Source organism: Triticum aestivum, chromosome 7B (assembly GCF_018294505.1).
Source record: "Triticum aestivum cultivar Chinese Spring chromosome 7B, IWGSC CS RefSeq v2.1, whole genome shotgun sequence".
NCBI classification, from domain to species: domain Eukaryota; kingdom Viridiplantae; phylum Streptophyta; class Magnoliopsida; order Poales; family Poaceae; genus Triticum; species Triticum aestivum.
In genome coordinates, this window is record NC_057813.1 from 652973471 (window position 1) to 652990580 (window position 17110).

Genomic DNA, 17110 nt, shown 5'->3' on the forward strand with positions numbered 1-17110 from the left:
AAAAAAATCCGAAAAAGATGGCATCGGTACGTCTTCGTGTTCTACGTGCATGCATAAAGTTTCACGGAAAAATAACTTTTTTTGACTAAAAAATTGTTTTGTGAAACGCTATTTAGAAGCACTGGAATTTGTCTTTTTTACAAAGACAAAATAAAATGACATTTTTTCACAAAACTTTGCACCGCGCACACACATTTGTGAACATGTATGCATGAAACTTTCATTTGATTTTTTTGAGATTTTAAAATGTGCTTACAATGCATTCTTTTTGAGAAGTGGGTGCAGATGCCCCTGGGTTCAGATCGTGCCCACTCCCGAGAAAACCTGGATCTTCCACGTCAATGCAGATTCTGATCACAAGTATTACAACGTCTTGGCTTGAATCTTCCACTGTTGCATTATCGCAAGAGGTGTTTCGTTGGAGGGCTCAACTCATCGTCGCTAATCATGTTTTACTTTCATTTACTCTGGCAAATGATGAGATCATTCAAGCAGCAGCATAAACTACTTGTAAGGAAGACCAAGGAGAGAAGAACATGACAGTTCAAGATCACAGTTTGTGCCAAAGGCCGAGACCACACGCAAGTCAGGCCCAACCATCAGAGATGGAGAGCAGCGCCACGATATAGACACATTCACAATCACAGATGCTCCTAAATAGACATGCAGAAACTGCACAAAACCTGTGCTCAGAGTGGCATAAATCCAGGTATCGATGTTTTGCAGCCAAGGTGTATCCAGATATCGAAACAAGATCGTAAGGCAGAAGTTTCCATGTCAAACACGCAAAATCACAAAGCATTACAGCGTCTTCAACTCTTCATGCAAAGGAACTGTCCCCTTCCAAGTCAACTTCACTGTTGCCTGTGCAAGTACAATGTATAAAGTCAAGAGCACGGCAATATAAAGTATAATGTCAAGAGCATCACAATACAAAGTGCTGGAGACATGTTTAATATAGGCCCGTAGCATAATTACGCTTGTAGTTGAGTACAAGATTCAAACTATCATGGCCAGGCTTGTTTATTCTCGTTTACTTCACCGCAGATGAGATCATTCAAACAGCACTGTACTGTTTGTGTACCAAGAAAAAGAAAAAAAGGACGAGAAGAAATATAAGATCTTACTTGTGAAGACTTTCCATGGCAGCTTCAAGCTTCTTCACGTCAGCACCAACCACTTCGCTGCTCTTCTCGCCTTTGTGATAGAAGTGGAAAGTTGGCTGTGCCAGATTCAGCAAGAGTCAAATATTTGGATTACGAGTTAGGATGAAGGTTGGTAAGAACACAAAATACACAAACATGCTGGTAGAAGGATATTTCTATAATCTGGCTCTCACTTTAAGTGAACTCAACGAACATGCACGTATGCATTTAAAAAAAGTAAGGTTGAATCAATGCATATTCTCAGACTCCTCCAGTCACAAAAACATATGTAACGCATCATTACCATGAAACAGAATAGTACTGTAAAAATAAGAACAAAAATATCATGAATTACAATTTCAGGTATTCAACTTACGATGGAGAATATTTTCAGGTTACTAAGTCTGGTCCCAAGTCCATCCTGCAGCACAAGAGGAAAAGAAATAGTGTATCAATAACAGGAGCAGGCATACTGTTGAGAAATATAAATATAGCCACAACAGCAATGACTTTTAATGTATTTGAAATGCATTCCACCTTGCATGGTCAAATCATTCCACCTGGCATGTGCTGACAACTGTCGTGGTGTTTATTCCCAATAAGACATCCAGTTAACAAACTGAAGTAACCACTGTAACATTTGTCCCCTTTACACGCAATCCCAAATTCACAATAGAGTAAAAACACTGAACTGAACAGCACCTCAACAAACAGTACTTGATTTTGAATCTTTTCTACTGAGAGCACTATGCAGGTATGGACTAACTGTCAAGTCAATCTCTTACTATAAAAAAATGAGTATGCCCATACAAGGAAATCATGAACAGTAATTTTAAATAGGATTACTAAATTGCATTGGTCTATACTGGGTACATGCCTGGTACCGCATCATCACTTTCAGGCAAGTGATACTGCATAGATCATGCGTGTCTGGAATATGTTGCCGAAGGTAACTCGTCTGGACGAATTTGCTTAACTAAGTGCAGACCAGTTACAAAGCAATTTCATGTATTCTCAAAGTTCTAAAAGAAGGCTAACTGAGAGAGAAAAAATACTGTGGCTCTGAGTTATACCAAGCTTCAACCGTCGTAATGCTAGAAAGCTGGCAAATATAGCTATGCTGAACCAACCAACCAACCTAACAGAGTACAACTTGAGGCTTCCCTTTAGCATGTATGGTATAGGAGCAAACTTTTTTAATGGTCATAGTGCAATTCCACCAACCTAAGAGCATCTCTAGCAAACCCCTTAAAACGCACGAAACTGTAAAATAACCGCCGGTTTACAGTTTTAGACGGAAAAAGTGACCGGAATAGAACCCGTAAACAACTACGACCTGTAATTTTTTTAAGGGGAGCGGACGAAGGAGCTAGCTAACTAGCTAGCTGAATTGATTCGAGCTAGCTAGCTAGCTAGCTTCGTGCGCTGTCTTTGGTCGCCGGCGGCTTCGTATTTGGTCGCTTCCAGCTAGCTAGACGCCGGCGGCTTCGTATTTGGCCACTTCGTGCGCTGTACGCCAGTTTCGTAGGAGCGAGTTAGCTGATCGTGGACACGGCCGAGAGGAAGAAGAAGACTTGGAAAAAAATATAAGCGAATATTCGGTTTTACAGTTTAAGTTCAAGGGCTCTGTTCGGCCGCAGCTCAAACCAACCCTTAAAACGCGTTTTCCGCGAACTGAAAACCGCGTTTTCAGTTCCGCGGTTTAAGGGGTCTGCTAGAGATGCTCTAACAGAGTAATTCTGCATAAATCCTCCCAATGGGTGCTATACTGACCTTATGACCACATCACAACTTTCGCCCAAGTGACACCACATAGATATTTTCTTAAACGGAGGCAAAAGCTTCGCCTCATCATATTAATTAAGGAGTTTTACAGAAAGAACAAGGGCACACGTACCAAACAATCAGGACTTAGCACCGGCAAAAGCCTCCTGCTAGATTTTTGGAAAGATCGAGCCTACAGAATATCCAACTAACTGTGGACTAGTTATGAAGCAACTTTTACAATGATCCTGGACAAGTGACGGTGCTAACTTAATTCTCAAACTCCTAAGAGAGCCAAGTGAACAAGAAAATGTGGCTCTGAGTGAGCCCAAACTTGATTCACCAAGAAAGCTGACAGATATATTTATTTAGATCCAACTCTATGAGATCACAACTTAAGGCTTCATTTTAACAGGCATGGTCTTATCAACAATTACTTGTCATAACTTAATTTCAAACGTCGCAGTTTACGTGACACAACTTGACGAATGAACACAAGGAGTGTGATGCAGTGATCTTTGGTAAAATAAGGTTACAACTTAGAACAGACTCATACAGTCACACTCATGCAAATTTACCATTCATATCCAAACAGAGCACACTTTAACATGGAATATGCTAGCAGATGAACATTACAGCAAGGCTGAAATCCGATCGCTTACCATGTCGATGTCGACTTTGTACACGGGTATCTTGGGGTACTGCCTGCTCATCTTCTCAATCACAGGTGCCATCATCCGACCTGCAACACCAAACAACATAATTGTAGCTCTCTCTAGTCACTCACTCAAATCCCAATTCATGGCACGGAGGCGGCACTTACACGGCCCGCACCAGACCGCCGTGTAGTAGAAGACGGCGGGGAGCTTCTCCACTGCAAAAGGCAAGAGCCACCACACCACACACGTGAGAACGAAACTCGCGCACGCATCGTAGTGCCAACAGAATCGGTGGAAAAGCTGGAGCGAGAAGGGAGGGGATCGGCGCCGCACCTTGCACCTTGGCGTGGATGTCCTCGAAGGAGTCCGCGGAGCCGACGACCACCATGCTGGAATCGCCTGCGGGAGCCGGGAAAGAAACTGTCAGCGCCGGTCCAGGGCCACGGGGAAGCGAAGGATCGGCGGGGAGGAGGAGTTGGGGGAAGGAGGCGTTTCGGGCGTACCTGCGGATGACGAGGAGAAGAGGCGGGGGAAGGCGGAGAGCGAGGGCGTCAGCGTCGGGGAGGAGGGAGAGGGACGGAGGTGGGCGGCGGGGCTAGGGTTTAGGGCGGGGAGGCGGGGCTGGGGCTTGGGGGCGGCGGCGAGGGGGAGGAGGAGGCGAGGGAGACGGCAGAGTCGGCGAGCCATGCCACGGATCGATCCCGCTGGGTAAAAGACGATTTTGCCCTTGTATAATAGCCTGGGTGGGTACGGCAGGCCCATCATGAATGGGCCTATACGGGCCGAATGCGGCAGGTGGGCTCTTGGGCCTCTTGTTCCAGCACCGGACGGTTAGGCCCCGTTCGGTTTGGAGTTGAAGAAACCACAGGAATTGCTGAGGATACATGGGAGCTCCTAGTTGGCGCTGTAGGCGCCGGTTCGCGCCGCTGGCGCCCGCGCGGACAGGAACTGGGCCGGCCCAGCAAGCTGCTGAGAAGCAAAAAGCGAGGGAAAATTTTTAGTGTACGAGGTTTATTTGGGAGAAAGCGGGAGTCGAACTCGTAACGCCCAACAAAACGACCACATGGGTCAACCACTGGACCAAAGCTCGGTGTGATGCTCATTTTGGGAAATCATCACTCTTTAATATTTCATACAGTACAAACATTAAACATATACTACTATTATATACCCCCCTATAAATTCTTTGAATAAACAAAACATAAATTGAAAATGCATTCATATAGACCATGAATTGAAAAGAAAAGTTTGAAAATTGGAAAAAGTTAGTGAGTTTGAAAAAAGTTCATCGAATTTGAAAAAAAAGTTCATCAATTTGAAAAAAAATTCATCAAATTTGAAAAAAGTTCATTGAATTTGAAAAAAGTTCATTAAATTTTAAAAAAAAGTTCATCAAACTTGAAAAAAGTTCATCGAATTTGGAAAAAAGTTCATCCAATTTGGAAAAAGTTCATCGAATTTGAAAAAAAGTTCATCGAATTTCAAAAAAGTTTATCAAATTTCAAAAAAAGTTCAGTGAATTTAATAAAGTTCATCGAATTTCAAAAAAGTTCACCAAATTTCAAAAAAGTTCATCGAATTTGAAAAAAAGTTCACGTATTTAAAAATAATTTCACGAATTAGAAAAATCACGTACTAAAGAAAACAAAAAAGGTGAGAGAAAAAGAATAAGAATAAACCAAATTAAAGAATGAGAATAAAAGAAAAAAATGCACTATATTTACACTCGCGGGCGGATAGCGTGGTGGCTAGAGCCGATCGCTAGCAATGAACCGATGCGGCGTTTGCAAATTGCACTGTAACGGGCGCTGCAAGCGCCAAATAGGAATTCCCAGGATACATGAACACTACATGAATATAATGCTAAAACATAGGAACCAGAAATTCTGAGAAAGATCTGGGATTTGGCGTTCGGCTTGCAGGAAGAGAAACAAAGGAATGTGTGGACCCTAGTCACAACGGATGGTGCAAAAACTCATTTTTTATTCTTGCAGATGTCACTTCATGTAGCTGTGGGGCTTAAGACCGAGTCAGCAGAGACACGTACATTGGCTTTCCTTTGCATTGCCTCGGGACTCCGCCCAGAAAAAGAGAATCAGGTGGATTCTTTTTTTCCTGTGAATCTGAGGGCTATCGAGCCGTTCCTCTGGAATCTCTCCCTTCCAATCCTTCACACCGAACGTCCCTTTTGTGAAACTTCCCCCGGGTTTTGGATTCCTGCAGTTTCCTTGTGAAATTCCTATGTACCGAACGCACCCTTAGTTTTTTTCTCTCGATTCTTGTCTCAGATTTCCACAGATAAAGCCCGACAATTTCCCGCATATTCTTTTTGAACATGCTCCTAGAGAGACTAATAGTGCTGCCAATAATTTAAGTCAAACTAAGTAGAAGTAAAGTGTGTGCGGTGTGGATGGAAGATCCACACGTACAGATTGTTGATACTCTTGCAAAATATTCTATGGTGATCATCTTGCAATAAAGAGTATTTTGATGTCAAAAAAAATCGACTGTACATAAGGGCGTCACCAAAGCTGATCCTCGAACTGCTTGCAACCGTCTGTACTGTACAGTCCGGACATTTTTTGGTCATCCAAGGCGGGCTTGTATATGTCTGCAGGGTGGTCCTTTTTCCCACAAACCGGAAGCAAACGCGGGGGGGGGGGGGGGGGGTGCTTTGCGGGAGTCCGGATAGCAGCCACGTAGAACTCTGACACTCCCAGCTCACCCAAAACTCCTCCCGGACCCGCGCCTCCATTATTTTTCATCTTTCTCTGTATCTGTTTCTCTATTGTCGACACCTCCGCTCCACCACCCCGGTCGCTCAACCCAAACCTTCCTGGAACTCCATAGTCATATTTGCTACTAGCATGGTGTCGGTGTTTGAATCTCAGTACCTGAGAGAACAAACTATCACATACATCGAGAGATCTTTGCAATGTCTGAAGGAAGTGGGTGGCCAGGTTTGCTTGAATCTCTTGACTATCTGCACTGGAGATGGAAGAATTACCCAAAAGCTCTATAATGGGAATATCAGGGCTATGTTAAGAAGCCAACCATCATTACTGAAGGAGTTACATCACACGATCTTTGGATTTGGCATGTCCGGGTCTCACAATGGCATCAATGTGTTGCACGTACGATAACTAGGATGACTGAAGGGAAAGCTCCTCCTTGCCACTATAAATGTCAATGGGCATGAATACAACATGGGCTACTATCTGGTCGACGGTATCTATCCTCTGTGGGCTACCTTTTTCAATACCATCTCTGACCCAGCTGGTCAGAAAAAGTCTCACTTTACCCAAAGACAAGAAACAGCTAGAAAAGATGTTGAATGGGCATTTGGAGTTCTGCAGGCCCGTTTTGCAGTTGTCCACAAACCTTGTTGAAGGTGATGACATTTTGTGCGATCATGCACAACATGATTGTGGAGGACGACGGTGAGGATGTTGTCGCAACTCTTGAATTTGAGAACATGGGTGAGCCTATCGAACTTCTAGAGCATAATACGAGTTTGTTCAAATGCATCAACAAATCCGGCGTCGAGCAACTCCTGAGCAACTGAAGAAAGATTTGATTGAGCATCTGAGGGCGGTTAAAGGGGACGAACCATGTGGTCGAACTAGTTGATCTTTCAAACAAATAGTTTTGCTAAAGCACATCTAGATGTGTCATAAGTAGTGCACATCTAAGTCCTATCTCATTGATCTTACGTGAAGAAGATCTGGGTGGATATTTTTTTCTTTTTTATGGTTGATTGAGTCACTTAGATATGCAATAATTAGGACATATCTAGATTCATAAGTATTGCACATCTAAATTCGGTCTCACTAATCTTACGTAAAATTCGTGTGTGTATTTTCTTTTTTTTCTTTTTCTTTTGTTTTATGGTTGATTGAGTCATTTAGATGCGCAAATAACTAGGGCACATCTAGACGTGTTCTAGACAGACCCAAAATATATATTGTTCGTATAAACGCAGTAGCTAGCCACTTCTTTATTTTCCGGAATTAGAGCGTTTTTCCTCCTCCACAAGAAACTCTCCTCTAATATAGGGTTTCCGCGCCTCCCACTGGCGGTGTCGCCGATCTTTTTTTGTCTCCTTTGGCCTTAGGACCATGGAGGCGTGCTGGATTCCGGCCCTTGCCGGTGGGAGGGCTCCTGCTCTATTGTTAGGTCTTTTTTTAGTTCCTTTAGGTTTTGTGTACTGCTCAGAAAGGCGAGACGGCAGCGGCTCTCTGAAGATGAATAATGTTCTCCTCGTCTATCCCCCGTCTCGGCATTGCGTCTAGCACCATCGGAGGGCTTGTGGAGTTCCCAGTGGATCTTGTGGGATTCGATTAGTGTCTGTTCGTTGGATTTGCTTGGATCTGGCCTTCGTTTGTCTGTGTTCATGTGTCTACGGGTTAGATTCGTTCGATCTACGCAACTCTTCATCGTTGATGGTCGTTGCTCTGATGCGCTAGCCTTTGAGGCCTTAACACGACGACTTTCTGACTGTGTACTACAAAAAGCTTGCCCCGGCTTTGATGAAGGAAGGGAAATGATAGCGGCGTGCCTTTTGCTTGCTCCATTGGTTGTAATCATCGTTAGGTAGTCTATGAACTTTTTTTTTTGAGGGAAAGGTAGTCTATGAACATTGATGTAATTTCTATTGCTTCTTGTGTTCCTTTTTACCGCCATGATGATGAACAAATAGATCATAAGTTTTTCCGCAAATAAACTAGCTAGTCTTTTTGTAACAAGCCAAGTATGCCCCTCCGCAAAATAAAAGACCAAGTATACCCCGTAATCCAATTGGCACCGCAATAGGCAATGAAACCTGTCCATTGTTTTCTGCTTTAGAAAGAAACCGTACAATATTGGAACTAGAGGTCAAGACCCCTTTCGCTAAAAAAAAGGCGAAGAGCCCGCTCCATCGTGTGAAGCATGTATATCATTCTATTGTGTTTGTCTAGGGCATTTTTAAACAAAAACACTAACGCCCACATGTGTGGCAATATTGTAACTCACCCACACGCCTGGATCACCGTCCAGTTAAGTTTGCATGAATCTTGAAACACCGAGACAGTTTTCACGTGTCACGTAGGACAAGGCCGGTGTGTGGGTGTTGGAGAGGTCGCCCACACGCCCCCACAGCACGCGGTTGCCAGTTGCGCTGTGTGGGCGAACTAGTTTCTGCCCACACAGCTACCATCTAGTCCACGCGCGTGTGGGGGAACTGCTTTTCATCCACACGGCACATGACAAATAGGTAAACACATATGGCAACTATGATTCGTTTGCTAAATAGCAATTGCATTGCGCTTACGTGGCAATTGGGTAAACATACATGGCAACTGTGATTAATCACACGTGGCAACTAGGTAAACACACATGACAACTATTGTTTGACTATATGTGGCAAGTAGTTAATCACATATGACAACTATGGTTTGATTACACGCGGCAACTACCATAAATTAGACATGGCAACTATAGTTAACCAAAACAGAGAGAGTTGACATGCTTTTACAACCATATTTGCCATTCCGGATAACTACATCTGCCATCCCGGATGACTACTAAATCGTCAACCCGCGGGTACCTATTGTAGTTGTGCCAGGACGTGTGGACATACTTTCTTCGTGCCATACGCGCGGGGTGGGGATGAGTAGTACTTGTTGGGCGTGTGGCACGAAGTAGTTGCGTCCACACATGTGGGCAATTCTCTGTTCGCCTATACACAGCCCGTGCGGGCTGCCCCCTGCTCATGTCACACACGATGTGTAGGCGAATGCCTATTATGCCAGACGTGTGGTGGATATCGGTGTCCTTTTTAAATGTGTTCTAATTATTGCACATCTAAATGACTCGATCATCCATAAAAAGAAAAGAAAACGTCCACATGAGTCTCCATCTAGGTCAATAAAATAGGAGTTAAATGTACAATGCTTATGGCTCATCTTCATAATGTACATGTAAAGAAACATTACTAGATAAGAACTAAAAAAATTAAATAGTATTGAAGCTTGTCAAAATTGACTACTCCCTCTGTTCAGAATTACTCGTTGAAGAAATGAATGTATCTAGATGTATTTTAGTTGTAGATATATCCATTTTTATCCATTTTTGTGACAAGTAATTCCGAACGAAGGTACTTTTTAGAGGCCGGTTAATTTGGTATTCCATCAATAAATATCCATTTTTCTGACTTGCCAGACATTGAGATACCAAATTTTGGTATTAAACCATGCATGCCATCAATTCGACGGATAAAAGCCATTTTGTGGGTATTACCCCTTGCTCTGAAACCTCAGAAGTCAGAAACCCTAGTACAATCTATATATCTCGTCCTTGCCGGCGTAGGCGCGCGTGCCGATCGGATTTACAGGTAGCAATGCTAGCGCGGGCGTTTGCGCTGGTGAGAAGCAAAGGCACGCAATGCCCCCCGCTAGATCGCTCTGTCCAGGGCTCTGTCGCTCTTCGCCGCTGCTCCCACACGCCGCTGCAGCAGTTTTGCCGACGGTCATTACTATCTGATTCTGCCTCCCAAGAACAGCACTCGCCACAAGATTACAGCACAGGAACACCTCCTGCCTGCAGTACCTTCGAACAGGGGCGGAGCCAGGATGAAAAACAAGTGGGGGCAATGATGTGTAGAAACTTTTCTTCTCAGGAAAGGAGTTCACTTGTGCCTAGATCATTTACATCACAGAAGCAGGCTTGTCGGTGCTAAGAAGCGAAATCATATAGTTCCATATAAGATAATTTCATCGCAGAGAATATGACAGTTTGTTCCAAAAGTCAAAGTAAATTCACTATTTAAGAATATGAAGGAGAGCCTTGGCGCAGTGGTAAAGCTGCTGCCTTATAACCATGAGGTCATGGGTTCAAGTCCTGAAAACAGTTGTAGATTTTGCAACACAAATATCTCCACATGCATTGACACCAATGTCAAATAGTTGACATTAAATCAAAGGCATACCAGAAGACAAATTAATTCTATATATTTCCTTATAATCTAACATGCTCAAACTTATTTTATACAATTTTTTAGTGAACCTAGATTCAGTTAACTTATTGCCAATTGGTGCATTATACTCATGTTTGGTATTTTAATAAAACTAGTAAGTGTGCATGTGCAATGCACATATAATCATGAGAAAAAGAAATCTCGTCTATACATAGTATGCGGATTCTGCAAAGAGGAAGTTAAGTAAAGAGAGGATTCTGGCATGTAGTACCGCTATTGGTGAAGAATTATACAAAATGAAAATAATAGGAGAGTGGTGATTTTGGGTTAGAGCATTTCTTTCATTGTAAGCTCCGGCACAAACTGCGGTCAGGAAATTAATCTCATTTATATTTGGTTAGCTTTGCAGACATGTAATTGCTCTCATTTGGTTAGCTCTGCAGACATGTAGCCAATTCGTGCACAAGTGCTAGTGACAACATAGGAAATAAAAATAATAAAAGCATACCACCATACCACATATCATTTGAAAATTGCATTATCTAATTGAACTACAAGATCTGACCGTATAGTGGGACTTTTGTCAAAATGACACAAATGAGCCATCATCTCATCTCATGGAACCTCGAAACTTTTAAAATTTATATCTAACCATAACAAATATAATTTGAAAATTGTAATGTTTGATTGAACTACAGAAACTGCAAGTAGTAGAATGCCTTTGTAGGCGTAAACGCCTTTCACTTTTGTTTCATCTTTCATATCCCTCGCATGAATGATGAACCTGCATATATCGCCTGTAAGAGAGATGCTTGAAAATGAAGGAAACAAGAAATCTTGAATATTGTTGCCGACGCCATGACAAGTTGGTGAAGACGTGCCATGGCCAATCCAGTCCTGGTATGAATCCATAGTCCACACTTTTCCCTACAATCCTAAGTCTGAAACAGAATAAATAAGGAGTCCATAATCCACACTTCAAAATCAGTTTTGCGCAGGATTAATTGGAGCTTGTGCGTGATTCTATTTGCTTGCTACAGTAGCAGAACAGATAAAATGAATACAACATGAGAAAATAAAATATATACCCAAGTTTGCACTTATTTACCGACATTACACTAAAAATTGTCTAAGAAAAAGAAAGCTTGCTCAAAATAAACAGTATGGCGTGATGGTATACAGGAATGTCACATAAAACAATAGTAAGCCCTGCAGTTCAGTTTCTATAATTCCCTAATACTGAAAGCAATAGCCAAATATCACCGTATAGTTCTTTTAGAGTAATAAAATGGCGGGCTCGCTTCAACATCCAATCTAAATGCATGCATCTCACTCAGAATTGCTACATGATCAGGTAATTATGCATGTGTCCTTACTTGTCCAGAACACAGGGGGCTCATGCCTATTAGAAATTGAATTGGCAAGATGTAGAGCCGCCTACTTGCCAACACCTTCAAATGTGACGTAAAAATACAGAATAGAATCTTCATGAAACCAAGCTGCAGACAATACCGAAACAAGAAAAAGATGGAGTTTCTAACAGACTCATCCATTCTTCACCATAACTGGAGTTCTCTCCTTTCTTTTTTGTAATAACTGTTAGATCCTGAAAGGATTAAGTCATCCTAGTGTTAAGGCCTCTAGGGCATTTAAATTTGGTCTCAGATAAGAAGATTAGTCCAAAATGATGCACCATCAGTATTCCCCATCGGATTTCAAGTACTCTTGAATTAGTTGACACCAAAAATTACTGTAGCACGATATGGATTGGATTCTCTTTTCATTTTGAAGTTGAACTGTGATCAACATCTATGCGAAGGAACTTCACAGAGACTCGACAGCCTGCAAATGCAGAGGAGGATTGCATACACAACCTGGGACACTCAGTAGAATGAACTCGATCCGCGCATGGTTGGTTAGTCTTCCGCAACGAAAAGATGAACTGGATTGTTAGAAATTATGTGAAAATGCACACGCACCAAATCCTAACGAAAATTGCAAGGCTGTTGAAAGTACACAAGACCCAGTATCACATGTCAGTTCAACATGTGAAGAAAATACAGAGTTGATCCAACGGACATTAGAATAACTACATACACAAAATCCAGTTTCAGAATTGCAACATATGAAATTAACGAGAATTCCAGTCGTAGCACTTAGAACTCAGCCTCAGCACACGGCGTATCAAATAAAAACACACATGATTAGAAATTACATTTGTTAGAACAGCAAGCAAGGAATTTACCGGTGAGGTCTGAGATGAAGGCGCGGCACGGCCATCCTGTGGTGTTGCTCCCGACATCAAGCAGGTACAGGCATACAGCCGTGCGCCACACAAGAGGCTGAATGATGGGGGCGACCAACGAGCAGCACGAGGGAGGCGGACATACAGAGCCGGGTCGGGCACCGTGCACCACAGGAGAGGCGGGCGGGCAGGGGCCGACGGCTAGTGGCGAACGGGCCGGCAAGTGAGGAGTGGCAAGCGGCAGGAGCCACTTGAACAAATTATTTTACAAATTACTGTAATGACTAATCGAATATACAAAAGCAATTCACATGGACTGGACAGAGGACTCTGTTCTGTATGTTTCTGAGTAGAAACGTAACAAACAATGTAAGAAAATGAAATTCTAAGTTAATTCTCACAATTTTTGTTAGTATGATTTTAAGCACAATGCTAACAGGCTACAACACATACAGCTATTAGCTGAAATAATTTTCTTCTTATATATTCCCTTTACTCCCAAGAGATTCATGGATGAACAGAAGACTAACACTCAAACGGCACAAATTCATCAATAAAACGCCACAGGCACAGATCGAGAAGCGTGTGCTCACCAGATTGTTGGCTAGGATGACCTTGGTGGCCTTCCCCATGAGGAACTTGAGGAACGGCACGGATGGCACGGAGGCGCGGATGCGGTTGTCCTCGGTGATGTTCCGGTCGTCGTCCAGCAGAATGTTCAGATCGGCACGAAGGAACACATTCTGCTCCTGAGGTCCTTGTGGCCCAGGGGTGCCCACGCTCCTCTTGGTCGCCATTTCCTCCTCGGTCTCCCCTTCCACTGCACCAAATCCGACGCTGTAAACATCAGAATAATCCGCAGAGGAACCAGATTCAGACGACAGGAGATTTATCAGGCAAGTGATCGATCGGGTTGATGCCAATTGAACAACACATTTCTTCCATTCGAAAGTGAGTTCATGAATCCCTGTGATGATTTTGTGGGTGTTCTGTACTACACTGTATTCAAAATCAGCACAAATAGAAAGGAAACAAATTAAGTTGCAGCCGTGTAACTAAAGAACTTTGTCTTATGCCCTGAGGGGTCACTTATCCAGTGCTGCAGCTGGAGCTGCCTCCTCGGCAGGCGGCTTCTCTGGCTGTGCCATTTGCTTGCTGCCGCAAGTGGTGGAACGCGGCAACAACGGTAGGAAGGGGAGCAGCATCGCCATGGCCTCGACGCGCTCCCTTGGGCTTGTGACGCCCATCGTGGTGGAGATCGTGAAGCCTGAGACGTCGTAGGGGAAGTGGAGATGCATTGAGAGGAGGATCTGGGAGGCTACGGCTGGCAAGGCTTGGGGGGAGGGGGGAGGATGCTGGAGGAGGTGTGATGGACCCTGGTGCCGCGCGGAGGAACGCCGACAGCTGCTCCATCGTCGGTCGGTTGGATCTATAGCGGCACCAACCCGCGTCCATCGCCTGGAACTTCTCCCGGAGCTGGGCCGCCTCTATGTGGTAGCTCTCGGAGAGGGGAGACCCCGCGGCTTGGTGCATGTCGGGGGCGGCTCCTCCTCCTCTGCTGCCGCGGCCGCCGTAGTTACTGCGCGCACCAAGGCCGCCATAGTTGTTGCCGCCCCGATGATAGCCTCGGACGTGTCCACCATGACCAACCCCTTTGTAGCCACGGCCGCGGCCTCCACCATCACCGCTGCCGCCTCCCTTCCCCGGCCACGAACACCATCGTCGTCGCCCCTTCGGTACCCACGCCTTCTTCCGCCGCCGCTATAGGTTGCCGGGGATCCGTTCTTTCGGGGCCTAACGAAAAAAGTGTGGGGGAGCCACGATTCCGGTGGAATTGATCCGGAAATCACGGAGTTGCGGTGGGGGATCGGCGACGTGGTGTACGAAAATTGGCAGACGATGGCGCGTCTGCTCGCCAGAATATTTGATCTGGGACGTTAATTTGGACGGCGGACTATCGGCGCAATATGGACAGTAGGATGTGTTTACGTTGATTTGATCGAAGGGTTATGGTTATCTCGTGTATAGTTTGTTGTGTGGAGATAGGGGAATTAATGTTTGCTCTTTTAATAGTAGTGTAGATAAAGCTCAACCCAGTTTCTACCATGTAATTGAAAAAACACAAGAATCTAGAAATAGGAAGAGAAAGATAATAAAGAATAATTAACTCCAGGGCTTACCGTGGTCCGTTAACAGCGCCGGAGCGATTTTCGAATTAAATTTCAAGAACCAGAGGAGGACAGTGTGGGCCGGCCGGCCGACGTGAATGGCGCACGTCGACGGATATTGCTAGAGGCGAGCTGGGTAGGGCACATCACGCAGTCAGGGCGGCAGACGGCGATTAGTTTAACTCCCATCTCGAGGGTTTTGATTCTTTCTAGACATCATTTTTTCTTTCTCGGATGTAGCCATGCAGGCCTAGTACTCCCTCTGTCCGGTGAAGAGTGTACATCTAGCTTCAAAATTTGTTCACAAAAGAGTGTACTTCTATCTTCCCAATGCACTTTAAAGTAGATCTTCCCAATGCACTTTAAAGTAGAGGAAAATACTTCTCTCCCATCACACGGTAATCAAGACCAATAGCAATCTATACATGGTCTTCTTAATTTATACATGCACTTAGCTCATTAGGGGTTGGGTAATTGAAGAGGAGAGAGATGGTGGCTTGCACCTTTCCAATGCATTTTTTACTTAACTTCATAATTTGTTCAAAATTCCTAGATGTACACTCTTCACCGGATGGAGGGAGTACGTGACAAGGAACCCCTAGTGGGCTGACAGGATGGGCTTTATTTCTTATGTACGGGCTTTGGAGGAAGGAGTGGGGGCAAAGGCCATAGGCTGAGTGGGGGCATTGCATTATACTCCAGGCCTAGTACAAGTGGGCTTCAAAATCGAGTGGGGGCATTTGCCCCCATGGTCCTTCACGTGGATTCGCCCCTGCCTTCGAATCAATCTGGACGACGATGCACAACAATTCTTCCCCTAAGGAGAATCCAGCCGACGATTCTTGTCTTGAATCTACTACGAACGATGATATCGAAGAGGTGGATTTTGATCAGAGGTTTGCGATGCTGAGGAGCATAGGGGAGTGCACCGACGAGGACGACCTCAGGGCGCTGCTGAAGAGGAAAACTACTCCCGTCTGCTACGTCTGGTGCGACCCCTCCCCCACGATGCACATAACCAAGGGCATCACGATGGCGATCAACGTAAACAAGCTGCTCGAAGCCGGCTGCAAGGTCAAGATATTCATGGCGAACTGGTTCGCTCTCACAAGCTACAGCGTCAGTCTGAGAAAAGTCATCGACGTCTGCTCGTACAACACCGAGATGTGGAGGACAGCCGGCATGCGCCTCGACGAGGTGGAGCTCGTTCGCTCGTCGGACGAGATCAGCCGCGACCTGCACCGATACTGGCCGCTCGCCTTGAAAGTCGCGAGGAGCACCAATCTGAGCGAGGTGACGGAGTGCATCCTTTCGTCCAAGGACACGAGGCCGTACTACGACGAGCCGAAGTCGCTCTTCTCCCACGAGGTCTTCGGCACGTGCATGCACTCCGCCGCCATACTGTCCCGCGACGAGGCGGACGTGTGGCTGCTGGACGTCGGCCAGCGCGCGAGCAACAAGGTGGCCGAGCGGTACCGCGAGCGGGAAGCGGCTATGCGCGAGGATCCGCATCGGCCGGTCGTCGCCCTGTTCCACGGCGTGCTGCCCAGCCTGCTCGAGTACCCGGAGATAGAGATGTTTGGGGACCCGAGGTGGGCGATCTACATGGAGGACACGGAGTGGGAAGTCGGCCGGGCGATGCGGAAGGCGTTCTGCCCGCCGGGGACCGTGGAAGGCAACCCGTGCTTGGAGTACATCAGGCAGATAATCTTTCCTCTGTTTGGGAAGTTTGAGGTGGTCTGTGAGGACGGTGGTGACAGGACGTTCTTGAGCATGGAAGAGCTTGCCGCTGACTATGAGAGCGGTGCTCTGCAGGCCGCCGACGTTAAGCGCGCGCTTGAGAAGGCCATTAACGCGGCGTTGCAGCCCGTCCGTGATCACTTCAGCTTCGCCAGCAACAGGCCTATGAAACGACGATAGGTTGCTGTGTCATTGGCTGAGCGCAACCCGGTGATTTTATTCAGTGTTTTGCGACGAATGTCAGGTGCAGCTTTTGTTTCTGAACGTGGACTGTTTAATTCTTATTCAGTGTTTTGCGACGAATGTCAGGTGCAGCTTTTGTTTCTGAACGTGGACTGTTTAATTCCTATCCTATATTCTGCTATATTATGCCTTATATTACGCCTAACAGAGTGATCCCTATTACTTCTAAATTCTAATTATCTCAACACTTG

The 17110-nt window shown here is 45.1% G+C and overlaps 2 protein-coding genes and 1 pseudogene across 3 annotated transcripts; 1 reads left to right on the forward strand and 2 right to left on the reverse strand.

Annotated features, from left to right (window-relative positions):
* Positions 1 to 626: 626 nt before the first annotated feature.
* Positions 627 to 4268, reverse strand: LOC123159253 (thioredoxin O, mitochondrial). Of its 2 annotated transcripts, XM_044577078.1 has the most exons (7): positions 4072 to 4268; positions 3902 to 3967; positions 3733 to 3783; positions 3572 to 3651; positions 1522 to 1566; positions 1128 to 1222; positions 627 to 864 (listed from the first exon to the last, which is right to left on the reverse strand). In XM_044577078.1, the coding sequence occupies exons 1-7, from the start codon at positions 4253 to 4255 to the stop codon at positions 855 to 857; spliced, it is 531 nt and encodes a 176-aa protein (XP_044433013.1). In that variant the 5' UTR covers positions 4256 to 4268; the 3' UTR covers positions 627 to 854. The 2 variants fall into 2 exon arrangements, with proteins under 2 accessions (XP_044433013.1, XP_044433014.1); XM_044577079.1 differs by lacking the exon at positions 627 to 864 and having other exon boundaries at positions 1124 to 1222.
* An 8887-nt stretch (positions 4269 to 13155) lies between these two features.
* Positions 13156 to 14465, reverse strand: LOC123159254 (uncharacterized; annotated as a pseudogene).
* Positions 14466 to 15968: 1503 nt separating this feature from the next.
* LOC123158378 (tyrosine--tRNA ligase 2, cytoplasmic-like) lies at positions 15969 to 16856 on the forward strand. The gene has a single exon (XM_044576395.1). It carries the CDS (start codon positions 15969 to 15971, stop codon positions 16854 to 16856), a length of 888 nt encoding a protein of 295 aa, XP_044432330.1.
* Positions 16857 to 17110: the final 254 nt, after the last annotated feature.